This window comes from Phalangium opilio, unplaced genomic scaffold, assembly GCF_054372755.1.
Source record: "Phalangium opilio isolate 3A_F unplaced genomic scaffold, DU_Popi_V2 ptg000105l_1, whole genome shotgun sequence".
Lineage (NCBI taxonomy): Eukaryota > Metazoa > Arthropoda > Arachnida > Opiliones > Phalangiidae > Phalangium > Phalangium opilio.
The window spans coordinates 155402-183275 of NW_028324207.1; the positions used below are offsets into that span (position 1 = coordinate 155402).

The 27874-nt window shown below is 37.0% G+C and overlaps 2 protein-coding genes across 3 annotated transcripts in view; one reads left to right on the forward strand and one right to left on the reverse strand.

The window, feature by feature from the left end:
• Positions 1 to 27781, reverse strand: part of LOC149625042 (guanine nucleotide-binding protein G(I)/G(S)/G(O) subunit gamma-12-like) — a 39366-nt gene extending 11585 nt beyond the window's left edge. The window contains exon 1 of the mRNA XM_089851811.1: positions 27238 to 27781. Within this exon, the coding sequence (XP_089707937.1) occupies positions 27238 to 27329 (92 nt within the window). The 5' untranslated portion in view covers positions 27330 to 27781. The remainder of the gene's footprint in view (positions 1 to 27237) is intronic.
• The window catches only part of LOC149625041 (tRNA wybutosine-synthesizing protein 2 homolog), a 43118-nt gene that overhangs the window by 11708 nt on the left and 3536 nt on the right, over positions 1 to 27874 (forward strand). The window contains exon 2 of one of the 2 annotated variants that reach the window (XM_089851796.1): positions 18672 to 18840. The exons of the other annotated variant lie outside the window; for it this stretch is intronic. The gene's annotated coding sequence lies outside the window, so the exon portion shown is untranslated. The remainder of the gene's footprint in view (positions 1 to 18671; positions 18841 to 27874) is intronic. 2 annotated transcript variants of the gene reach the window in all.

Genomic DNA, 27874 nt, shown 5'->3' on the forward strand with positions numbered 1-27874 from the left:
ACTGGGAATATGGCGCGTGAATGCTTAGGCATCTTCTCCCTAATAAACTAGATATCACTTCTTGGTATTATGTTTTAATCAAGTTCCTCTTTTCAAAGTAAAATCCAATTTGTTATTATTTGAGATTTTTCTACATAATTTAAGCCAAAATAGTGTTATATTTATCAGCATTTCTAGTCGTATATTTTCCTATAAAAACATATTTTTTTCTCCTTTAAAATCCTAGTATAATTTCGGGAGAGAAATTCCCATTTTTAATATAAGGAATATAAATTGTTGTCTGGGCTCTCTGCCACAAAAACAGGTATGATTATATAATTGAATAAACGCGGTGTGTACACGCGCCACTGCTTTCTGACCAAAACTCTGGCTGATTAAAGAGCGGGGAACTTGGGGATAATTTCAAAGTCTTATTCAGTTAGGGACTGGCCTTTACGTGCCATCAGACAATAAGAGAAATAGAAGAGTATGCAGAGGCGGCGGGAAGGGCGGTCTGTGTAAGAAATGAGGAGGATACAGTCACTGATTTGAAACGTACCACCATGCAAGTTGCAGCCCAACCTACTTTAGGTCCTCCCTGTCCTCTCCACGAAATAATTTGGAACTTGTTAAGGCAGTGGGGCTTGTATTTCGTTCCAGCGGTGTAGAGAATTCTACCATGGCGGAAACGAATCTTACGGACCGATGCTTCTCCTCAATAGTTAGCCTCTTTTACTTCCGTCTCTGGCTTCGATTCCCCATTTACTTCCAAGCCATCCCCCCCTCCCCCCCCTCTCTCTCTCTCTCTCTCTCTCTCTCTCTCTCTCTCTCTCTCTCTCTCTCTCTCTCTTTTTCTTCTTTTTCGTGATTAAATATTTTCCATTCCATCTGCTATTGCCTCCTTTCCTCTAAATACTGGCTTTCTCTATATAGTCAAACGGGTGGTGATGTCCAAGTTATAGAAGTGAACCGTGTCTTTTTAAGTGTTTAGCTTTTTCTTTCCCTAAGCTTAAAGTTTAGCATAAAGATTATGTTTTCTACCACAAAAATCATGTTTTCTACCACAAAAATCATGTTTTTTACCACAAAAATCGTGTTTTTTACCACAAAAATCGTGTTTTTTACCACAAAAATCGTGTTTTTTACCACAAAAATCGTGTTTTTTACCACAAAAATCGTGTTTTTTACCACAAAAATCGTGTTTTTTACCACAAAAATCGTGTTTTCTACCACAAAAATCGTGTTTTCTACCACAAAAATCGTGTTTTCTACCACAAAAATCGTGTTTTCTACCACAAAAATCGTGTTTTCTACCACAAAAATCGTGTTTTCTACCACAAAAATCGTGTTTTCTACCACAAAAATCGTGTTTTCTACCACAAAAATCGTGTTTTCTACCACAAAAATCGTGTTTTCTACCACAAAAATCGTGTTTTCTACCACAAAAATCGTGTTTTCTACCACAAAAATCGTGTTTTCTACCACAAAAATCGTGTTTTCTACCACAAAAATCGTGTTTTCTACCACAAAAATCGTGTTTTCTACCACAAAACTCGTGTTTTCTACCACAAAACTCGTGTTTTCTACCACAAAACTCGTGTTTTCTACCACAAAACTCGTGTTTTCTACCACAAAACTCGTGTTTTCTACCACAAAACTCGTGTTTTCTACCACAAAACTCGTGTTTTCTACCACAAAAATCGTGTTTTCTACCACAAAAATCGTGTTTTCTACCACAAAAATCGTGTTTTCTACCACAAAAATCGTGTTTTCTACCACAAAAATCGTGTTTTCTACCACAAAAATCGTGTTTTCTACCACAAAAATCGTGTTTTCTACCACAAAAATCGTGTTTTCTACCACAAAAATCGTGTTTTCTACCACAAAAATCGTGTTTTCTACCACAAAAATCGTGTTTTCTACCACAAAAATGTTTTCTACCTTAAGGATTAAGTTTTCTACCCTAAAACACCAAAATAAAACTTAATTTGAGTGTATGAATATATTTTTTTAAGAATAGTATTTTGAAAATAATACATTTCAACACCGAAATACATCAAGGAAAACAACAGGGAACTTGGTAATTGAATCAGCAACACTTGGTCGCCCCTTTTCTCTTAGTACTCATTTCTCTGTGTTATGTCTCGCCTTTTCTGTCTCGAGGAAATAAGCTCCATTTCTATTTTATGTAACGCGAAATTATTGCTTTTCTCCTAAATATAGCTCTCGGTTGACTTATCGTAAAAGTATCCCCAAACCGAATGACGCTTAAAGACACTTGTCCCTTCTTCCCCCCTCCCCCAATCCCTTATTAATGCTTGTTCAACTGGACGTTCGGGTATACGATTCACTCATCCAAACGATATGGCTTATAGTCAGAGCCGACCATAACCTTGTTTTCATAACGAAAATTGATATCGCGTCTATTTGCCCAACCCTTCTCCTAGATAGAGTATAACTTCAGTGGTTAAGGGGTTGTTAACTACGACTGTTTTAGTTTTTTAAAAGAATTGTAGGATTGCCACAGCACATACATGTTACAACTAGCTGTTGTAAACTTTAGAACTTTTTGTAAAGAATGAGTAGATTTTACTGATGACTAATATTTTTGTGGCACCCTAGGAGCGAAGGCACTTGGCGTTGCCCGTCAGCCCGCCGGGAAATTTTTTATTACTTTTCACGCGGACCCTATTCCATAAAGAAGGGTTGTAAGTTTTTGGCCGCCATTTAAAAAGATGGCAACAAATCGAACCCAAAAGGTCATTCAGCTCGTCTATAGGTTAAAGGAAACCAATGTACTAAATATTTGTGAAATCGGTTGAAACGCGCGGACTTTGTTGCATAGAGAAGAGTTTTACATTTCTGGGCGCCATTTATTAAAATGGCGGCGGATTGGAAAAATCTTTCTTGGTACCCGCCTAATACTTATGAATAACGTTCCTGCAAATTTTCAGCCTTCTAGGGCAAGCGGTTTGGGCTGGGCCTTGATTATCAGTCAGTCATTCAGGACTTTGATTTATATAGATATAGATTACCCCGCTTTGTGGTACACTTTTCTCGAAGAGAATTATTACGTACTTCTGATGTAAATCAAAATCTGGTCTCATATGGCATTGAATCATGGTAGAAATTCAGCCACAGGTCGTAACCTGTATTATGATGAACTAATTCTGGTTGTACTACTTCAATTGTAATCATCTAGAATGATATATTACAATATTATCGTGTTGTATCCGGACTATGTTTGTTTCCCGTTTGTTAGCAATCAATTATAACTTTTCCCCCATCGTTGAAGTCATGATAAAAAGAACAAGAAAGGGGTGCTATACTTGACAGTTGTAAACTCTTCTTTGGATAACCGAAGGAGAGAACAACAAGTTTCCAGCTATTGTTCCCTTGTTCTTTGTCAATCTTCCCTTTAGCTTCTTATCTATCAGTCCGGATATCCCAGTATGGGCGGAGTTAGACGATAGACTATTTCTTGGTACAGGAAATGGGCGGAAACGAAATACGGGATACATGATCCTCGCCGCTACTGCAAATTACAATTTCGTAGATATTTTGCCATTTTTGTGCTATGATGGTATACTATAAACTCTATCAGAGATAGATTTAATTTTAGAAGTAGGAATGGAGAACGGTTAGTATTTACTTCAGACCGACTCTAGCCCCTCCCTCCAACACGTGACGAATATTTAAATTATCTTAATGGCTCACTTAAATTACGTTTTGATGACGTTGCTGATGGGGACGGCGAAAAATACCTAATTCCTTTTTACCTCTGTCGCTATGACCCGCCTCTTCTTTCATACCCCCCCCGTCCCAGGGAAGGGGGTCCGGGACTTTTAGGCGCGCACATCACTCTGTTCTCCATTTCTACTTCTAAAATTACATCTATCCCTGACTCTATATTATATTTCTTATATCTACTAGAATAGTTTCAAATATTCGTGAAATATTTGCTCTAAAATGTCTTACGAGGTCCGGACTCCGGAGGTCTGCTGCCAGGGTTTTCGAGTCTCGTGGGGCTTTTTATTATGCATGCAATCTAAGCAACTTTAAATATATACAGGGTGTTTGTGAAAGGTCCATCAATAATGAAAGGGCGTATTTATTGGGCCATTTTGAGTCGAAAATGTTCTATGACATTTTTCCGTTCGGGCCACTGTTTTCAAGTTATGATTGGAGTAATTTACGGATGACCCCTTAAATTTAATTAAGAAAGTGAAAGACAGCGCTAATTTAATGAAGGGGTCATCCCTAAAATATTCAAATCATAACTCGAAAACCGTGGCTCGGACGGCAAAATGTCATAGAACATTTTCGACTCAAAATGGCCCAATAAATACGCCCTTTCATTATTGATGGACTTTTCACAAACACCCTGTATATGTGTATTTTCTGAACGTCTATATGAAAGAAGAAGAAAGGTTTCTTTTTTCATTGAGATCAGCTAGAACACGGTATGATTTCAAAAAGCGCATACATCCCTTTTTTGAATCCGGTAAAAATACCTGGTTTTTCGTCGTATTATATTGATTTAATGGCGGAATATTTTTGTCGAGGTCGCGATGGACCGAATATTTTGTCAAAAGAAAAATATGCCAGACTTCAAGTAAAGTAAACATTTTTAAGAAGCGGGTTAGTTGCAAAAACTCTGGGGAATATATTTAGGCAAATTTCTTTGGCGAAAGTTTTAGATTTAGGCCTAAAAAAGTTAAAAACTAGGCTTAGGAAGTATTATCGGTTCAATGTCGCGTGCATAACTTCAAGAGCGTGAGATCAGCATCTATTCTAAACCAATTCTTTCAACTTCAAAGTCATATTTAGAACTTAAAAATAGACAATCTTGAAACATTCAAGACTGCTGCCTCGGAGAAAACGTTAAAAATATACCGAAATATTACCGGTATATTGTTCATGACGACTCTCACGATGTTGCTCTTGAGAGTACTTGAAAATGTTTCGAGTCTCTGTAATTCTTTTCTCTTATATCCCATCCCTTGGATTGAATGCTAAAAGGACCCTCGAAATATGCACGCAGTTTTCCACGAAATTCGAAACCTTTCAAGTTTCAACAACGCAAAAGTCAAATCGACTCAGAAGTTTAGTTTACGTTATTTTTTGTTTTTATAAATTTCCATAACTTCTGAAGTCGAAGCAACTTAGGAATGTGTTAAGTCGCATATATTGAAGTCGTTATATTTCAAGTTTGCGTTAGTGGCGTCTGCTAGCCAGAACCACAGTAGCCTTCGTTTTTAAGACAAATTAAATGTTATATACTAGCTGTTACCCGCGGCGTCGCTCGCGTGTAATAAGAACTTCCATCAAAAGGATATAAAGAATGGGTAGATTTTACTGATGACTAATATTTTTGTAGCACCCTAGGAGTGTAGGCACTCGGCGTTGCCCGTCAGCCCGTCGGAACATTTTTTTATTACTTTTCATGCGGACATTATTCCATAAAGAAGTGTTTTTAAGTTTTTGGTCGACATTTAAAAAGATGGCAACAAATCGAACCCAAAAGACCATTCAGCCCGTCTATAGGTTAAAGGAAACCAGTGTACGAAATGGGTTGAAACGCGCGGACTTTGTTGCATAGAGAAGATTTTTTACATTTTTGGGCACCATTTTTTAAGATGGCGGCGGATTGGAAAAATCTTTCTTAGTACGCGCCTACTACTTATGAGTAACGTCCCTGCAAAGTTTCAGCCTTCTAGGGCCATCCGTTTGATTATCAGTCAGTTAGTCAGTCAGGACTATGAACTATGATTTATATAGATATAGATTTCCTTATATATTTAGAAAAATGGCCGTTCTTTTTAGGTATAATGTTATGTTACTTAAACTTTTCCTTTAATGAAGGAAAGGAAAGAACCATTTTGTATCTTAAATCTTTTTCATGGATTCGCAACAGCTACGATTTGCTAAAACTACCGCAGCCAGAACATCATCGTTCCGCGAGGCTGAGTACTTTTTAAAAGTTCATATTCTTAGACGTTTATGTACATTACCTAGTCTAGAAAACTGCGTAAAGTATATGGAAAAAAAGGTAAATCTTTCCACGTAATAGTCTTATACGACGTGGGAGACTGTATTCTTTTCTTCTTTTTTTTTACGAATTGATTTTTTGATTATAAGCGTCAAAGAAGCCGCGAGTTGGTCGTAAAAACTCTTGTTGGCACCGTGGAAGCTATAGCTGCACCCTCGGTTTACCAAAAACTCGCGAGTCTGTTTTGTCGGTAAAACAGGGTTCATACAAACCTGGAAAACCGGGATAACCTGGAAAAATCAGGGAAATAAATAGTTGACAAAAACATCAGGGAAAATTCAGGGAAATGTTTGTCAAACAGGGGCCGAGTAATTAAGCAAAATGTTCATAAACACACCTCCTCCATAGGATTAACATTACACCCAACTTTGGAGGCTCTTAACTCTGGTTCTACTAGAGATACGGGGATGTCCTTTGATTATGTAATAGTCCTATTTACCCCCTCCCTTCCTTCGTTAACATTTGCTCCATGGGATACTCCATATAGGGGAAAAACCTGGAAAACTCAGGGAAGTATATGGGGAAAACCCTGGAAATCTCCGGGAAATTTGTTTTCCAAAAGTTGTATGAACCCTGTAAAAGAAGAGAGCTAGCTAGCTACTAGTGAATCTCTTTTATTCTTTTACCTCGTTATATCTCCCATCACTTGGTAAGATTCGCCGCGTCTTTTGCCGCCTTTACTCGCGTAGTACTACGCCCGAGTTACGATGTATAGGTATAGAACTAGGTCCTCTTCCCCCATCAATTCCTATATAGTGTATAAAAGCAGGGAAACAGCTCCAAAACAAATAGTATAGCTGGGAAACCAGCTAGGGTCTTCAACTTTTCGTACCGCACTCGCTAAGGGGAAATGAGAGGGAAACAAGTAGGGGACGTCGACTTATAACCCCCCCCCCACTTAACTGAAGCTTGTAATTAACCATGGCACAGTAGTCCTTGATTGTTTTTAAGAATAATTTAATGCTAATTATTTTGTATTAAGAGATCATTTATTTTAATATTTTTCCTTTTATAATTAGAAAATGACCAAGGTATAATCAGGGATAGATTTAATTTTAGAAGTAGGAATGGAGAACAGAGTAATCTGGGCGCGCGACAAAGTCCCGGACCCCCTTTTCCACTGGATGGGGTGTATGAAAGAAGAGGTGGGGTCATAGCGACAGAGGTAAAAAGGAATGGCGTATTTTTCGCCGTCCACGTCAACAACGTCATCAAAACGTAGTTTAAGTGAGCCAATAAGATAATTTAAACTTTTCGTTACGTGTTGGAGGGAGGGGCTCTATACTGGGCCAAGAGGTGATACCTAGTTTATTAGGGAGAAGTTATAAGATGCCTAAGTATTCGCGCGCCATAGTCCCAGTACCCCTTTCAAAATACAAGGGGGACTATTTCGCCTCTCCTCAGTCGGAAAATACGTAATTTTCGTCATTCGCGTCGCGCTCACGTCAGTGTTCAAGAACCAATGAGATGCTGGTTGTATGGTAGCTAAGACCATTAATGGTCTTTGCTACCATACAACCAGCATCTTGGTCTTAGATGGTAGAGGCGGGGATTAAATCCGGACCTACGTTTGGGCTGGAGATAAAGTTGGAAATGTGGCGAATTTATACCTTCTCCCTAATAAACTAGATATCACTTCTTGACTGGGCTATAAGTCGGACCTAAGTAAATACTAACCGTTCTCCATTCCTACTTCTAAAATTAAATCTATCCCTGGTATAATGTTATCTCAACATTTCCTTTAAACGTTGCTGTATCAAGCCATCAAACCAATAAACTCAAATTATTCCCGCTCGGGGAGGTGTAAAAAAACTTCTAATACACTCTCAATCCCAAAGACGATATTTCTCGCCCACGTCAAAAAAGTTCCACCGCACCAAACCCAAGGCGCTCTCTCTCTCTCTCTCTCTCTCTCTCTCTCTCTCTCTCTCTCTCTCTTTCTCTTTCTCTCTCTGTACTTTAGCGCGACTATCAAACTGAATACTATTCTAGTTCACTATAGGGTTATGGCCAAGAGGTGTTATCATTCGGAAGAGTGGAGAGACAAAAAACGTTAACCCTATTTTTGTTAGTTTCTTTTCCTCTCTTTTTTTTTCTTTGTGGGATAAAGAATTGTAAGAAGTATGCCTAGCTCTTCTTATTCTTCCTCAGCTTTTGTTGACTGTTTTCATCGCATTTACTCGCAACTTCACGCTTCTCCAATCTCGGAATAGTACCGTTGTTTCATCTCTCTGTTGGATTGCATTGTACATTCGTGATTTGACTGTATTTGGGAAAATTATTGGAGGTATGGAGGCTTGAAACGTACGGGATTGGATCATCTGGATGAGAAAATGAGGAACCTCTGCTAAAATAGAGATATTCGCATTTAGCTTTTTTACATCTCCCGTATATTCCGCTGTATTTATACTCCTAGTTTGGTTTTTCATCCGTGTTGTTTTGAAATCCCTTTATTTAAGGGATTTGATTTTTTTCGCGAATATTTTTACAGCCTAAAGGTTACGAAAAACGGATGAGAAAAATACTTCTGTCAAGTCTGCTAAAACGGAAGTGGGTCTGATCTGATTTCCGACAAACCGGAAATCAGATTGTCTTTTTTTTTTGCATTTTTTCTTTTACGTCTTGGGTTTCGTTTGTGTTCCCCGGTGTACAGTTCTTACTAGTTTTTTCATTAGTGGAAAACTCAATATCGTTTTTGGGAAATATTCAAAACAATCAAGTTTTATTTAGTTCATTTACTTCCTTCTTTCCTTTGGAAACGTTTCCAACTACCGTTAAATTAAAATGATCACGCGAAATGCATTATTAATTTATTTATAGGCCTAGATCTTGAGAGGAATTAAAAATAAAATAATAATGAAAATAATTGTTTGTTCATCCTGGTGGGTAGCTTCACCCTGAACCTTGGGTGTATTGCTACTTGATAGTGCGCGGCGCCTCCTCTCACTCCGTTGGCAGAACAATAATAATAATAAAAAAAATCATTGTATCATTACCATTGAACTATTTTCATACTGTATTTCATTTTGTATATAATCTGTTTAATTTTACCTTACAAATGTTCAACAAATTGTAACGGTCTGTACCAATTGCTTGCGAGCCAGTAGTGGCTCCTCCCTGTTTCAAAAGGGATCTCCATATAGAAAGCAAATAAAGATTCATTCATTCATTCATTGCGGGTAAAACATTTCTACAGGCGTTCTATGGGAAACTAATGTATTAGGTTCAGCCTGGTGGGATGCTTTCCCGCAAACCCATAATACTAAAATCAAATATATAAACTGGAAATTTAAATATTTACGTTTGATAAACTTTAAATTAATTAATATATTTTCGAGCCCTAACTTAACTTTAACATAATAAAATTATAGGCGAAAATTTAATATAACCCATAAATTATAATTCCCAAGGTACAATAACAGTTTTAATCTAATAAAACTGAAATTTACAGAAATCTGTTCCTTGATGTAATATTTATCGGGTATCCTTTCTGCCTGTACCCCCGATACCCCAACTTTTTCTTATTTCTTATTTTAATCTCTCATACCAACTCCCAAAAGAAACTCCCTTTTACATAAACACTAACATTGTAGGCGAGATCAGGAGGGGGGAGGGTTGGTGGTATATAAAGTCGCCTGTGCTATAAAGTTATTGCTTTGAGACCAGACTCGGTGCGAGCTTGAAACTTCTTCTCCCCAAAACCGACAGGGGATAGCCGAGAGACTATATAAGGTAAATAAAAATGGCTTATCGAAACTCGCTTCAGGCTAGATTTTTCTTTTAGCTAGCTTTTCTACTTACTTATATTGCAAAGGCTTAAGCCATATTATTGATTTCTACTTCACGACCATGTTCCTTCTCGGAAAGAGTGTAAAACCGAACTCTTTGTCCACCCAAGCACCGCGAATGGAACGTAAAATACTGGAGATCATTATAAGCTACAATATATTCCCCGAATCTAGAGTATTCAGGATCACAGGATGGACGAATTAGTCCTACCATAAAGGACTTCTTAGCTAGCTGTTAGCTTAGAACTCTTATCCTGGGGTGTACCGAGTGTCCTGTTGTCCCTTCTTGTTGGGACCACCCCCTTTAGCTTCCATTTTTGTCGAGGTAGGTGGTGGTATTTTTCTATTATACTGGTTGGTTTATTCAAGCGAGTTTAATTTGGATGTCCGTCCATCCAGGCCGAAAAATAAATAAAGTCAGCGGTTCCCCAATTAGAAAAGTTCCTAATCGTCACTCGTTTTTATATTAAACTGGGATTTTATTTTTCGGTATACGGATAACCCGAGCTACTTTGCTTTTACGCTAATGTTCAGCACCCTTTTTTGACTGGGAACTTGGGTTTTATTGCCGAGTTGTATTTAACCCTCTCTTATGTAAACTTTTGCGATTCTTGATGAATCTGGAAGAATTAACCGCGGAAATAATATTCACGGATGACTAAATTGATATCTCTTCAATAAAATTCTTTATTCCGAGGGGCTAATCACTCTCGGCTTCCCCGTACACCGGAATCACGCTTTAAAATTTTAGCACTGGGTGCCTCGGGCTAAGGAAACAGTCATGGACTTTTTAATACGCTCCCAAAAAAATAAAATTATTTTAACCAAGTGCATGAATAAGAACTCGTGGCGGGTTTTGAATGAGAACTCTTGGGGGTTTTGAAGGAGAACTCTTGGGGGTTTTGAAGGAGAACTCGTGGGGGTTTTGGATGAGATCTCTTGGGGGTTTTGAATGAGATCTCTTGGGGGTTTTGAATGAGAACTCTTGGGGGTTTTGAATGAGAACTCTTGGGGGGGGGGGGTTGAATAAGAACTCTTGGGGGGGGGGGGTTGAATAAGAACTCTTGGGGGGGTTTGAATAAGAACTCCGTGGGATTTTTGAATGAGAATACGTGGAATTTTGAATAAGAATACGTGGAATTTTGAATAAGAATACGTGGAATTTTGAATAAGAATACGTGGAATTTTGAATAAGAATACGTGGAATTTTGAATAAGAATACGTGGAATTTTGAATAAGAATACGTGGAATTTTGAATAAGAATACGTGGAATTTTGAATAAGAATACGTGGAATTTTGAATAAGAATACGTGGAATTTTGAATAAGAGTACGTGGAATTTTGAATAAGAGTACGTGGAATTTTGAATAAGAGTACGTGGAATTTTGAATAAGAGTACGTGGAATTTTGAATAAGAATACGTGGAATTTTGAATAAGAATACGTGGAATTTTGAATAAGAGTACGTGGAATTTTGAATAAGAGTACGTGGAATTTTGAATAAGAGTACGTGGAATTTTGAATAAGAGTACGTGGAATTTTGAATAAGAGTACGTGGAATTTTGAATAAGAATACGTGGAATTTTGAATAAGAATACGTGGAATTTTGAATAAGAATACGTGGAATTTTGAATAAGAATACGTGGAATTTTGAATAAGAATTCGTGGAATTTTGAATAAGAATTCGTGGAATTTTGAATAAGAACTCGTGGGGGTTTTTTGAATAAGAACTCGTGGAATTTTGAACAGAAATCGTGGGGTTTAGTAATTGGCCCCTTGCTTTTTCCTTTGTTCATACACGACTCCAGAAGGTGCAAAGCCGTACATTGTTTTTTTTAAGGGAAATACAACTTAATAACCCCATTTTGTTTTTGCGAAATGAGGCAGGAGGGAAAAATCTTTTAAAATAACAATAGCCTTATAAAAATAGTCGTAAAGTTCTAAATATATCGTTTTCTCCTTCCATATACTTTTACGATGTCACCAAAACTTCCCTCGAACAAAAAGAGTCCATAAGATTTAGAAGTTTAATAAGGAGAGTCCTGCATTGGACCCCCCTATGGGCCATGCACGCGCCATATACATTTACAACTCTCAGAATCGAGCCAGGGACCCACCGGAAAAGAAAGATTAATGTTCTCCAACACGAATTTATGACTGCCTGATAAAATGTAAATAAAATGCCGTCTCGGAAATGTAATGCATGCCAAACTCGTTCTAGTTTAACGACGCGAATATGAATGCCCTGGGAAGTAAATAATAAAACCCACTTGAATGAATTTCTTTAATTGTTACGTGAATATTGGAAATAATACGACGCTTATTTACACATTATTTGCGGCGGCATGACATCTCTCTTAGAAAATTCGTGGAAGAAATGAATTATTTATTTCATTTTTATTGTACGCCTTCTTTTTTCAATCCAATAAAAACCAACGTGGTATGCATACGTATTACAGTATGGATTAGATATACGAGGTTAGTAGCTTCAATATGCTTCTAGTGGTTTAGAGAAATGCTTTCCATTTTAAAGGTAGCTACTAGGATGACATTTTATTTTTGTTTTATTGTTAGGAAGAACTTAATTAATAAACTAATGAGTATTTCAAATTAGTACCATTCAGAGAGGCCAGCAGTCCCATAATTACTATAAAATCCTATATTTTTTAATCTTTTCTCTATTATCCTATAATTTCATGAAAGGTCCTATAATATCCTATATTTTTCACTTCTTGAAGTTTTCGTATAGTTTAACATAAAAATTATCAAAATTTAGCTCTTTTATCGAGATCACATTTGATTAGACACCGAAATTGAGGAGATTTCTGGGGATTTTTTTATGTATTATATTTTAATTAAGTTCCCTTTTCAAAGTAAAGTCCAATTTGTAATTTTTTGAGTATTTTCTTCATAGTTTAAGCCAAAATAGTTTTATACTGTATATGAGCATTTTTAGTCCTATATTTTCCAATTAAAAGATTTTTTTCTCCTATAAAATACTGTTATTCCGGAAAAAATACTCATTTTTCCTATAATGAAAATAAATTTTTGACTGGGCTCACTGTTATTAATAAAATAATGATAATTTCATATTAGAAACATGTGCAGAACAACCACCAAAACTCACTCTCCTCAAATAACTACCACACCCTGTATTGTTTTTACTTGTTATTATATCAGTATAGAAGAATGGCGCATCCTGGGTTATTTCCCTATTGTCTTATACCCTTTAGCAATAGTAGAAATACGCTATTACCCTCAGGTCATGCAGTATTCCCAAAGTCCCTTTAGTTTACTGCACAACCGCGTGTTTAATTTTAGTCTTTTTATGTTCTTGCTTTAGTTGCATGCCCTGAAAGAGACTCTCGGAGAATAAAATTAGCTTATGAATAATTACCCACATTAGAATATAGAACGTCAAGGGTAAATATGATTAATTATTACAGCATGGGTAATGACTCGCGGTGCTTGAAAACTGACTTTTATGGAAATGTTCGCGAGTATTAGTCTAGGATGCTCATAATGTATTTTTATTTTTCTCCTCTCTTTCTGGATTTGTTAATATTAAGTTTAATTTATTGTCTCTGTTAGATGTGTATATGGAAGTACCATTTGCAAGCATAAAAGTATGTTTCAAAAATAAAACATTGACGTCTGTAGTTTTTTAAAGGAACGCGTCAGCTGTAACATAACATTATGCCAAGAAGTGATATCTTGTTTATTAGGGAGAAGGTATAAATTCGCCACATTTCTAGCTTTATCTCTTTATCTCCAGTCCAAACGTAGGTCCGGAGTTAATCTAAATTACAACCAGCATCTCATTGGTTCTTGAAAACTCACGTCAGCGCGACGCGAATGACGAAAATTACTTGTATTTTCTGATTGAGGAGAGGCGAAATAGGCCGGCCTCCTTTTACGTCCCCCCTTGTATTTTGAAAGGGGGACTGGGACTATGGCGCGCGATTACTTAGGCATCTTATACCTTCTCACTAATAAACTAGGTATTACTTCTTGATTATACCTTAAAAGAACGGACTTTTTCTAAATATAAATGAAAAAAATATTTAAAAAAATTTATGATCTCTTATTTCAAAATAATCAGCATTTAATTAGTCTTAAAACACTGACTAATTAAATGCTAATTATTTTGTAATAACAAATCATTTATTTATTTTTTTTAATATTTAATTCCTTTTATATTTAGAGAAAGCCATTATTTTAAGGTATAATATGTAGAAACGAGATCTTTTCCTTTAAGTATTAATTAAATACTCAATCGTTGAGCTATAGTTGTATATTTTTAGCTAAACGATTGGCGCCATCGGAATGTTTACTTTAAAAAATTCTTGACTGGAATGTGGCATTTTAAGGATATTGCTAAGCCTTTTTTAAAGAAGGAAAGTTGTAAAAACTTACGGAGAGCGCGTGCGATTTATTTAAAGCCTTGGTGATGAATGAAAGCTTCAATTAGGGTTAATTTTTTTTCCTTAGCTCAATTGCTTTCGAATGGTTTCACTCTTTCTTCCCTTTTAAGTAAGCCCTCTGGATTTATAAACTAAAATATATTGCCAAGGCTTAACGTGTACCAGTACATATCCCTTTTAGGCTAAAGCTAAGGATTTTCGTCTCAGTGACGGCATTAGGGTTCGAGGGAACAGAATAAACGAATTAAACCCCTCAACTAAGGCGTAGGAAAAAAGGGGGGAAAAGTGTCCTCGAGGGAGGATTGGGGACCTGTACCGCGAAACCGAAGATAAAAGGTCATCCACGTTCTCCATCTGCACCATCTCTTCGACCAAAAAAGAAATTATAGGAAAACCTACCTACTATATACCATCACTCTCCATAGACTGTTTTATCACGGTCCGCGTTTAACCAGCTTTCCAGAACGCTGCACACTAACCTGTTGAAGGTAAATCCCCTACATGGTGCCGAGCTAATGATTATGTTTTATTTTTACGAAGTGCTATCGCGAACTAGGCCTAGTCTGTCGTTTGATGGATCAACGCTTACAATATTTCAAAATTATACAGCTTTGAAAGAGAAGAGACCCAAAGACGAAGTGACATTGAAAAAACGGTTTTATTATGAGAGTTTAAGCTCTTTCCAATGTTTAAGTGATGAGTATAGCTTGGAACTAACTTTCTCCTAAAATATTTTTTCGTTCAATAGACGCGCCTGTAAAATAACTGCAATGTTTACTTCCCATTTACTTTACTTCCGGAAAAATCCATGCTAAAAATAGTAAAATTGTTCGGATTATTTAATATAAAAAACAAAAAAAAAAGAAACAATATTAACAAGAACTCAAATATCGTATTTCTTAATTAAGTAAAATAATTTTGGAAAGATCAAAGAAAATTTACTGGATGTCTCAAAATTGGAATGTGCATGACCATCTGAATTTTTTTTGTCATTGATTAATACTCTAGTATACCAAGGTTTTCTTCTACTAGTTTGCATTGAGGTCTTATTAATTATATCTTAATATTGCAGTAGATGTTATTACGGTAAGACATAACTACGCGGGAATTTACTTCCTTGGCTATCAGAGAATTTGAGATTAAGGGCTATACCCGGAAGCTAGGTTTCGTGCAGCGTACTTGAATAATGCATGAACCTTCGTAGAATCTAACGGAGAAGATCATTCTTCCCCATTGCCTTAATTCAAAAAGCTTTTTCCTTTCTTCCTTCTTTTTTTGTCCGCGTCTTTTTCTCGTGGAAGCCAAGAAACCATACTTCTGGAATCGAAGGTGTCCCGACCGCCTTTAGAAGCGCGTTTCAGGGATATGAGGCGCTTTTTAGTAGTTCTTTCGTTTTGCAGCTGTCACTGATTGACTGTAGCAGAAGTAAGACGGGACTAGAAGTACTGAGATAACCAAATTCTTCCCTTGGCGAAAGTGAATATTCTTGATAACACACCAACGGTTGGCCCTCTGGTAGCGGTTTCTGAATATTCCCTCCAAAACGTGAGACGCTCGTGGCGGTAGACGGCCGAACTAGATTCAAGCACCCGCGTCCGTGTTCCGCGGCTTTAGGTTGAGGGGAAGGGGGTAGGAAATTTTTTGGAACTCGACCAGTTTTTTCTCTCTAGTGTAGGCGCGATGGAAGCGGCATACAATCCTCAAATTTGTTCACTAGTGCCAGGATCTACTACCAATGCTAGAGCTCTTTACTTCTAGTCTCGTCTTACTTCTGACTGTAGCGATATCATAAAAATAACTCTTTCAGTTAAATTCTATTCCAGTATACTATTTTCTTTGTCGACAGCTTTAGCTTTGCCTTATTCATATAGAGAGCCAATCCTTAAAGACTCGAAGAGAGATAAGAGGGAGTTGGGTAATGTGTGAAATGAAATGAAATGGAATTGATTGACACGCTATCTCTCGTCTACTTTCTGATCTGATTAAAGTGATTAGGCGTTTCCCCTGGCGTTGACATCACTGATGTCCGCCGGCTAGCTCCTTCGCCCTTTCCTCATTTAATTAACAGCTACTCGTATCTCCTTTGCCTCAACAAATTGAGATACGTCATACGTCACTGCGACCATAAGTTCATATGTTCCATAAGTTTGTCACTGGTTACAAACTGGAGCTTGTCATGAAATGACGTAGGTCATAGATTCGAGGTAAAGCGACGCCTTTTGAGGCTCTGTCAAAGGCTTAATAAAGACTAAATAGGGGAAGATGACTGCAAAATTAACCACCGAATGTAGGACTTCAATTCTCGCTTGTCTTTCTCGTAATAGCTCGAGCTGTAAGTCTCTATCATTACGAAGTAAAGGAAGTGTCATATACTTATATGGAACACATCTTAAATAGACTTATGCTGTGACGTATGGATGTTTAGAGGGTAAATTGCAAAGAGCTTGATTTAAGGTGGCAGAAAGCTCTTACGCAACTTGTCGGTAATTAAAAGACGATTAAGGCGAATTTATTGATTATAAACAAGAATTTTCAAAGTACAAAAACCCCCGATTCCTTCGCCAACTATGTGTTTTCAATTTGATCTATTTGAATTATAAATAAACCTGATGGTAAGGGAGAAAAAATATTATTTATGAATTTGAAATTAAATTTTCGATATGTTTTTCTCAAGGCTTGGTGCACTTCACCAATCAAAACTCGTACCCCCGAATCCCTCGGTTTCATAAATAATAAGTTAGAATGAAGATCCCGTTTGAGCCACGCGGAGAAAACAAACATGGAAGATCTAGAAAAGTTGGTTTTATCGCGTACCATGACCCATAGTCGAAATTGTTATCTCGCAGCGTGCGGTTGCGAAGGTCCCTATGGAACTGTTAAAAACCACCGCCTGTAGTATAGTATTCTAGATCCAGAAAAGTGGAAAAGGGGTTTCAACCAGCCAAGAAGTGATATCTAGTTTATTAGGGAGAAGGTATAAGATACCTAACCCTAAGTATTCGCGCGCCATAGTCCCAGTCCCCCTTTCAAAATACAAGGGGGGACGTAAAAGGTGGCCTGGGCTATTTCGCCTCTCCTCAGTCGGAAAATACGTAATTTTCGTCATTCGCGTCGCGCTGACGTGAGTTTTCAAGAGCCAATGAGATGCTGGTTGTAATTTAGAGGTGGGGATTAACTCCGGACAGGCTACGTTTGGACTGGAGATAAAGCTGGAAATGTGGCGGCGAATTTATACCACCTTCTCCCTAATAAACTAGATATCACTTCTTGAACCAGCCCTGGACGACGTTGTAGAACTTGTAGTGGTTGAATTTGTGATAGAAAAATTGCTTTGCGCTATTTTGGTGGGGTTGGTAGTTCGGATTTCTTACGTTCGAACACGTTTTGATGGAGCAAAATATATTTATAAGACCACTCTTGGTGTGTGTTGGGGGCCTTTTATATCCACGCTTGTCGTCGAGATATGGAATTGAAAAGAAAGAAAGAAAAAAAAATAGTACGTGACGCGATTGAAGTCTGTCTTATCATAGCAGACCAACTTATGTGCTGGTTCAATATACCAGAAAAATAAGCCTGTCAAAACTGTTGCTGCTACAGTAATCCGAGTTTAGTTCACGCCACCATTTCAACCTAGCCACCTCAAGGAGCCCAGTGGTCCTGTATAATTCCTGTAAAATCCTATATTTTCGAACCTGTCCTATATTATATTTATAATTTCATGAAAGGTCCTATAATATGCTAAGGAATTTTAATTTTTGGCTGTTCTTGCTGCTAGCGTTCATATATAGAACTTCGAAAATAATAATGAAATGAAATGAAATTGAAGTTTAATGTGCATAAAAAAAGTTGCAAAACAACTCGCGAGATTATACACAGAAATTAAAATTATACAAATTGTACATACACAAATTATACAAAATTACATAGATATATACACAAATTTAAACAGTATTATCCGAAATTATACAAAATGTTCAAAGCCACGACATTGGTTGATTCTAGGAGAAACCAGAAGTCCATTAAATTAGCCTAGGCTATGCTAATTTAATGGACTTCTGGAGAAACTTATTAAGTTAGTATTGTTAAGTGTTTTATTTAGTAATTGTGTAACAACTCTAGACGAATTAAGCGAATAATAATAATAATAATCTAGGCTTTGTCTATGAAGGAATTTCCACACATCAAAGTGGATAGTTTTGGAAATTTACAATTAATCCTGCAAAGGCCTAAAAATTGTTAAATACACCTTCGAGAAGATATATTTATAGGGTTTAATAGTTGATATTTATATGGGAATAAATTCTCCTATGGTTCTTCGACATTGTTATCTATTTTTCCATCATAAATTGTTAAACGTTTTTTTTTCTTCTGGTCAAATGCGAACGTATACAGTAGGCTTCTCCTTGCGACTAGACTATTTCTTTTTTCAGCTCGAAAGTGAGTGTTGCCGCTTAGACCAAGTGTAAGGAAAATGTTCCGTGAAAGCGCACCGAAACGATTTATCGGTTTTACACGATTCTTTTGTGGAGTATCTTTTATGATTGGATGAAAGGTGTTCAAACCAAGAGCACACCTCTCTGTCGTCTTTACTCCCAATGGGTAACTATATCTATCTGGAATACGTAAAAGAAGCTCACCTGGACTCCCTATCGAGGTTTCCCATTAAATACGCGCATGCACCCTGCATGTGTTTGTATTAAATAGATGAAATCGGTAGTAAATTAACTGGAAATTGTGATCATTTTAGATTAAATGATTTTCCGATTGTTTATGGTAAGTTTGGCATAAATGAAGGGGGATGTTCTTTATGGTATTTTGAGTCTTAACTTGAAAACAGTGACGTACCCGGACGACAAAATGTCATAGACTCGAAATCGTATAAAGAACATGCCCCTTAATTTATACCAGACGTATTTCATAACTTTCCTTTTATCTACTTCTGTTTAAAGAACTATTGGGCGTTTTCCTATTCAAATAAAGGGGTGAAAATAGCACTTTTTCATGGTTTATGTCTGTTAACGTGTAAAACAGGGTGTGGTGGGTCATAGGCTGTCTGGAAATGAGTAAAATTTTTGCATAGTTTAGAATAACTCACCAAGTCAAAATATTTGCTACTCGACTGTAGTAGGTCTATATAGTGGTTTATGGAAAATTTTATTATCTTACCCCTACTGACTTGAGTTAATTTTGATTAGTTTAGGGCAGGGATAGATTTAATTTTAGAAGTAGGAATGGAGAACAGAGTAATGTTGGCGCGCGTCAAAGTCCCGGACCCCCTTCCACGGGACCGGGGGGGGGTATGAAAGAAGAGGCGGGTCATAGCGACAGAGGTAAATAGGAATTAAATATTTTGCTGTCCCCCTCAGCAACGTCATCAAAACGTAGTTTAAGTGAGCCAATAAGATAATTTAAAATTTTCGTTACGTGTTTGAGGGAGGGGCTCTATAATTGGCTATGAGTCGGACTGAAGTAAATACTAACCGTTCTCCATTCCTACTTCTTAAATTAAATCTATCCCTGTTTAGGGTAAAAAAAAAATTCATTTTTTTCTTTTTTAAATTATCTGTGTTTGGGTTTTTTTTTTTCAGGTCAATATGTTATCCATACCATTTTAAGCTCAAATTTGCATACCACTCATTTTGGAACACCCTGCATGCTCAAGTTACAAAAATAACCCTGTAAACAACTTAGTTTTACAACCGAGAAAACTTCGAAACACCTAATCTCTTTTATCTGAGGCGGCAATAAATTATTGCGCACCAACTATTTACCATCTCCTAAACAAGTTTTATCCGACTTTTAGCTGGATGCGTGCGAAACCAAGGCCCCGATTTCTCAGTTTCGTTGGCTATTCCCAATTAGTACGTGGGATTAATTAGTTACGGAGATGCGAGATTCGGGGATAGGGGAGATAAAGAAATTCTACCTTTACAGCCGCCGCCGCGATAGTGTTAAAGCCCCCCTATAGATCGTGGTTAGGCTTAGGGCAACTCTCATTAAACGCTTAAGAAGAATAAGAAAAAAAGCTCCAGACCAACCAGAAATTTAGGAGACTATCCACTAATGAGAAAGCTCTCCTTTACACCTATACAGCAACATACTGTTCTTGCTACAGAGGGTGGGTGTTCAAATTGTTTGAGTAAAGCTTTGAAACTGTGTAATTATGTTAGGTGACGGAGAACATTTGTGAGTGCACTATCGTTTCTTCTCTTAAGATTTGTACTTCCGTGTTCAGAATTAACAGCGAAGTCCGTCAAATCGAAGCCCAAAAGCCGAGGGGTCGGTCATTCATGAAATCCCGTACGCTACGTGTGAAGTAAGAAATCCGATATCAATGCTGACTTCGAAATCAAATAAAAAATCCGAAATCAGCAACGAAATCACAAAATCAGCAACGAAATCACAAAATCAGCAACGAAATCACAAAATCAGTAAAAAAAATCACAAAATCAACAAAGAAATCACGAAATCTACATAGAAATCACAAAATCAACAAAGAAATCACGGAATCTACATGGAAATCACAAAATCAGTAAAGAAATCGTGAAATCCATTACAAAATTCACGAAATCGTAAATCAAAAGAAATCACAAAATCCGATGAAATCACGGGGAAACTCCCAAAATCTGAGGAAATCACGCGAAAAACCTCAAAATCCAACGAAATCAAGGGAAATATCGCAAAATCCGTCGAAATCACGGTAAAAAAATAGCAAAATCCGACGGAATCATGGGAAAAATCTCAAAATTCGATGAAATCCATTGGATTTTATCGAATTCTGAAATCAAACAAAATCCGACGAAATCTAACGAAATCCGAAGAAATCAAATTAGATTTCGAAATCCCGTACACTTTTTCCTAAACGTACGACCCCTCGCCAAAAGCCCTAATGCCCGTCTTCCAAATATTAGAGCAACGGGTTGAAAAATATATTAATTATATCTATGTTTATATAGATATAGTTTATATTTAAATTTACAGAAAACTAACATTCCTAAATCCTTATAGGCCTAGGTCTAATAATATTCGTTTTTAGTAACGAAATTTTGAATTAAAATTTTCTAAAAATGTTCAGTTGAAATTCCCCAGAAAGAATTAATGTTGGAAATAAAAGCGAAATTTTCCATCCTTTATGTAATACAGAAGGACATTAAACTGAACTTTGAAACTAATTATTCTTTAAGCCTGACCTCTGGAAGTGTTAAAATAACCTCGAGTTAATAACCTTCCGTCACTTGAAATTAAATTTACATTATCAGTAAAAATTTCCCCCCTTGCTTTAAGAGAAAGAGAGAGAGAGAAAGAGAAAAAGGAATGAGCGAAAATGTAATTTCGTAGAAAACGCGAATGGTCGAATTCGCTTGCTGTGTGTTACGGTATATTAATTTTTCACTAGCAACTGCCTTTATGGTTGGGTCTTTTCACTGTTTCAGGGATGTTTCTCCCGCGGTTTATCCTAAAAATCCTTTTTGCTTTTCTATAGAGACCACTAGCTGTATCTGGCATCGTAGGAACTTAGCTGAGGAGTGAGGAGAAATTAAAGATCGGAATCTAGAACATTTTAATTCAATTTCTCTCGTCTCTTGACGCCTCTAGTCTTAACTATATACACTTCAATTTCTCTCATCTACCCGCTCTTTCCATTGTTAAAGCGATATTCCGTAATGTTATCTACGTCATTTTCCATTAAGTAACGATCTAAGGTTCTGTTGTTAGGCTTAAGTGTTTCCAGAATACACCAAAACCTTAAAGATATTTATAATGACGTTTTCATATTTTTTCTTTATAGCAACAGAGTTTAAAACTCGCAATTTTGACGCTGTCTGCATGCGCGATGTTTTTAACCTCGATGCAAATGTCTAAAACGTATTGTTAGGCTTAAGTGTTTTTCAGCCATGCACCTACACATTTTTACAGTTTTCCGTTTCTTCTAGAGCAGTTTCTAAATTTGCAACTAAGTGCTATAGTCTGAATGGTATAGGTAATTTTCCTTTACGTAGCTCCATGCAAAGGCCCAAAGTCCAGTTTATAAGTTGGGCCAGAAGTGTATAATACTTCTCTTCGAGAGAAGTGTACCAAAAAGCAGGGTAATTCTAACATGATTCTTCCCAACCGATTAACATACGCGATAAATAGTTAATCATCACTCTATTAGCGCTTGCTGATTTTTGTCTCACGTCAAGACGAGGTTTCGGGGTTGAATGCTGAGGATTTAGTGCCAAACATTTATAGAATTCACCCTAGCACGGTGCGATGCCCATCTGAAGTTTGATGAGCGGGAGATCAAACAAAAAGGGCTCCCTCGCCTGGGAAGAATCATGTTACATAACTAAGTTGTTAAGATGATACAGAGTGTCATCCTTCTTCTATTATCCCCTTCTGGCTAGGCTTAAGTGTTTTCTCCTAAAAATACACCTAGGCTTTAAAAGATATTCAAGCCAATTAAGACGTTACTGCTATCTAAAATTCTGTCTTCCACACCATCCCGGAATTTGCAAAGTTCTCTTTATTGCACGGAAGAAGTATATGTAAAGAGTTTTTGAAAGAGAAAATTGACTTTCTTATGAATGAATGAACTGACGTATATTTTTACTCTGACTGAATCAATAGAAAAGAGGCTTTTCAATATGTAAAATAGTAACCCCAACATTTTTCTAACCAATAACACAATTTATTCCCTGACAGGGCGCCCACGAGTACGCCCGAAGAACGAACAAGCTTAGTCCCCTTCAACAGTAAAACTTTAATCCTCTTTTGACGCTTGTGTTCCCGTAAAACACGCTCTCCCGTCAGGCACAATGAAGAATATCTTTATAGCTACGTGTATGCGTAGGTAACCACAACGTAGCTTATGGGAACGGAGTTTGTTCTGGCCTTGGTTACGTCTTTGTTGAGCTCGAATGCGCGAAAAACGAGTTTAGTTAAGAAAAGATGTGCTACAAACTCCGAGTTTGAATTGTGGAAGATGGAGTGGGTATAATTATAGTGTTCACTCGTTGTAACGCGAGTCTTGACTAATACCCTATCTCTAAAATCCACTGCCAGCGCGAATAGAATAGCAAACTGGGGGTCACGCGAGTTTACTGTTTAACCCCTAAATTGTGACAAGTTTTCCTGACAACTGAAAGCTTCAACACTCTCGTTAGGCTGGGGTTTCAACTTTCAGAGCTCCGATAAACATAAGTATATAAGATATGTTCCATAAGTGTGACACTATAACTATACTTCGTAATGCTAGAGATAGAGCTAGTTCGAGAACGACCCGAGAATTGATTACACCCGGTTTTGCAGTCCATTTTCCTATTTAGTCTGTTCTAAGCCTTTGACAGCGCCTCACCAGGCGTCGCTTTACGAGAATCTATGACGTTTCACCTACGTCACTTCACGACAAGCTCTCAGTAACCAGTGACAAACTTATGAAACATAACCTATGAACTTATGGATAAATAAGAAAATATGGTCAAAAACGTTAACACACGTAGCTCTTAATATTACAAGATCGCAATTTTTCTTGTTAGAAAGATGAAAACCAGAAGCATCCATAAAATATTCGTGCTATTTTCTCTCTCCTGTTTCCTCTCCATCCCTAGTTTTTCAAAATTCTTTTATTCCTCTATTTTTACCCATGAATTCGACCTTATTTTTCAGTTTCTTAAGGGCTAGGATACTTCCTACAATAATTGGACGTTTCAGAAAATGCCTTCGAGTTATAGATAGAAAGTGTGCAACCTCTCGAACAGAAAAGTTAGATGGAAGGATTTTTAGAAGGCTTTTAGAAACTCTACCGCAAAGATTTTTCGTTTAGTTTTTTCTTTGGATTGGAGAGAGAGAGAGCTATTGGATATTTTTAACTGAGAAGAAATATAATGTCGCCGAATGGATGGATCTCCGCCATTGCCTATACTTAAACCAATCTTGAAAGATGGAAATAAACCTTAAACTCTTGGCCTTTTCCAACATTGACGCGTACAATAGGGACCATTTTGATACAGTTTAAATGTTGCCTTTGCTTTTACTATCTATTCATTCGTACATCGTTGCTAGGATTCACGATTGAAATAATAGATTGGAGAAAGATGTAGGCATAGTTCATTACAGGAAGGGCTCCCCGATATTCTTTATCATACCAGAGCTATTTATTACTTTGTAGGGTTCATACAAACCTGGAAAACAGGGAAAACCTGGAAAAATCAGGGAAATAAATAGTTGACAAAAACCTCAGGGAAAATTCAGGGAAATTTCGAGTTTTTAGAAAAATTCAGGGAAACCAGGGAAATTTGCGTCAAGCAAGGGCCGAGTAATTATGCAAAATGTTCGTAAACATACCCTCCATAGGATTAACATTACACTATACTTTAGAGGCTCATAACTCTGGTTATACTAGAGATTCGGGGATGTCCTTTAATTATGTTATAGTCCTATTTGCCCCCCCCCTCTCCTTCGTTAACATTTGCTCCATAGGATACTCCATATACGGGAAAAACCTGGAGAATTCAGAGAAGTATATGGGGAAAAACCTGGAAATCTCAGGGAAATTTGTTTCCCAAAAGTTGTATGAACCCTGCTTTATAGACAATATCAAAGATGGTATACTTTAAGTTACGATCTTCAAAAACTGAAGTCTGTTCGTCTTCTTATATGTTTGTGTGAGTGATGGACTCCCTACTGGTTTTCCACGCAAAGAATATTTTATCAAAGGAAGCATTTACAGTCTGAAAATTTTTCCATTCTTTTATATTCTATTGGGGACTACTACATGTATTGAATCGTTTTATCTTTCCTAGTCTCACTTAGAGTAATGGATGAGTAGCTTCCCACTGTCCATATCGTCCTATCCACCCCGTTAAACGTACTGCTGGGCTTTCTTCAAAACTCACGTTTTGCTATTATACGTAAAGATTTATTGATCATTCAGTTTTTCCGGCTATTTTTCTAAATATTCTTTTTGCTCTCGAGCTTCTAATGGTAAGGGGGGAGGTGAGTTATTCAGGGCTCCAATTAATCACGAGTGATTGGCATACGTGGCACCAGAGAATTCTCACCTCGTTAGTTTCTGGGGAAAGTTTTGGAAGGAAAACTAAGCTTTGGGCTTTTTAAAAATCTTCTATGAATAAATTTATACGTCTTTCACGTTAGGGTGACGTCAGTTTGGCGATAATGGCGCGAGAAAATGGGGCGAAAGGTTTTCTGAGACTAGAAAATGCCATAGGGTCATAGAGAATTGCACCAATGGGAGTATGTTCTTTGGGCGATTTTGAGACGAAAATGTTCTGTGGCATTTTGTTGTCCGCGCCACTGTTTTCAAGTATTTTGGAGTAGTTTACGGACGACCCTTTAAATTTAATTAATAAACTGAACTAGGCAATGCTTTCTAATTTAATTAAGGGGTCATCCCTAAATAACTCAAATCATAACTTGAAAACAGTGTCCCTTGTGGCAAAATGGAGATAGAAGTTACATTTTCGACTCAAAATCGTACACCCAAAAAAACCCCTGTATACATTTCATCAACTTTCATTTCTTAGATAATACCATTCTTTCTTGTATTGTGTTATCATTATTTTAATTTGATTGAGTTATAGTCTCGCTACCCTCTCAAATCTTAATTAGGTTTCACAAAACAAAATAAATGTGCTCTATATTGCTTAATTCAATTAAATCTGATAGCCGCGTTAATCATTTATATGAAATGAAAACCCGTTCGAGACTTCTTTTTTCTTCTTGTTCTTATTTTCTTTTTCCTTTTTGACAAGGGTTTTATTTTAAGTGCGACGTCGGGACCCGTTTAAATTAAATTTTGGGTGGAAAAGCAATCCCAAAGGGTAGTTTAGTTTAGTCAGTTCAGCCCATCTGATATTTATTGGAGTGTGTAGCTGAATAGCTGAGACAGACCGCTCTAGAACGGGAAACTCGGCTAGTCATTTATAATATCTGGTGAGAGAGAGTTCCCGAATTGTCTGATGTGATTTGAATTAAATATTTTACTAAGTTTATGAACAAACCTCGCGTGCTGCATGCCGCGAGTCGGAAATCCGCGGAGTAGGTCATTTTCCAATACATCAAACGGAGGATTGCATAATTTTAACTGATTAATAAGGATCTGCTTGGTTTATTTTAATTTCGATGTTTATTTTTATAATTAGTTTCATTAATATGATTATTAATAAAGAGGAAATCCCTGAACTCCAGAACAAATTACAAATCCTGTTTCCGGTTTACCTAAAAATGATCCATTTACTTCCCTGAGTCACTAAAAGAAATTCCCAACATTCCCTTGGGCGGAGTGTATATATATATATATATCTATATATATATATATATATATATATATATATATATATATATATATATAACCCCCCTGGGGAAAAGAAAGAGCAAGTATATCAAATCACTCTGTTAAATTGTCAGGTCAAAGGGCATCATTTATATTATATTCGGAATTTCAGATGAAATCCTCCCACCAGCTACTTAAAGAAGGTACTTTCTCCGAATCTTGCGGAGAGAAAAGAAAGTCCAGAAGCGTACATAATGAATATAAATTCGGAGATAAATTCGATTTTTCAATCTCGCCCCTTTTACTTCCGATACCCCCGACGGCTGACTACATTACCTCTGTCGAAGATCATTTATTATATCTGGGGGGGAACTTCCCAAATTGTCCGCGATCTAAATCATGAATAGAGTTTATGAGATTTAACGTCAGATATTGTTATCGCATATGGATGCACTCCTAGCTATATTCAGAAATTACGTTATCTGTGTATGATATTTAGGCGCGTAGTTAAACTGTACTAACTAACCGGAAGTAGATCCAAACAATAATACGATTTGAAATGTGATTGTGAAATTTGTCAAAATCATCCCGAGGAATCTTGGGATTGATTCGAAAAGCTTATATTAAGTATAAAGAATAATTGTTAATAATAATAAAAGGTGAGACAATCTTAAGAGATTTTAAATGGAACTTGAAAAGGTAATTAATTATGAAAGACTCACTCTTCGCAAGCCTGCGAGACGCTAATCCGTTGTATATTCGCTTCCTGTCTCAATTGTAGCACTTGTTTTTTCATGGCAGTCAACTGTGACATAGTCTGTTGACTGATTTTCACTGAACTCTCAATTTTGACTGTTTATGTAGGCACAACCACAAACGAGAAAAATTTACTTTCTAACAAGATTTATTTTTAAATCTTAATTTCCCCTCCCTTTAAAATGGCCAAGAAAATTAGCGGTGGTTTAACTTAACCGTGACAAAAGTTTCGCGACAGTTTAAGGTTGTCCGGTGTTTGAAAGCTGACAGACGGTTTACTTTTGTAGCGATGGAAAGTCCCGTTTCGCTTCGTTCCGTTTGGAATAAATTCAAAGAGAGCGATAACTCTGGCAGCTAGCTATGTCGCTAAAAGGAACCCCGCAACAAATAGTTTATGATATAAAACGAGTTTCGCGATCTCCTAGCTCACTCTTTTAGCCAGACCTTAGAAATAACCACCGATACCTCGCTGCCACCGTCTGTGGACCGTCTTGGTACTTGTCGAGCCGTACCCCGTGAACTAGATGGCGCAAATTCTATCCAGTGGTGTAAGAAAGGCTCGGGAAGCTGCGGGTGTGGGATGAGGATCTCCTAGCGTTGCCT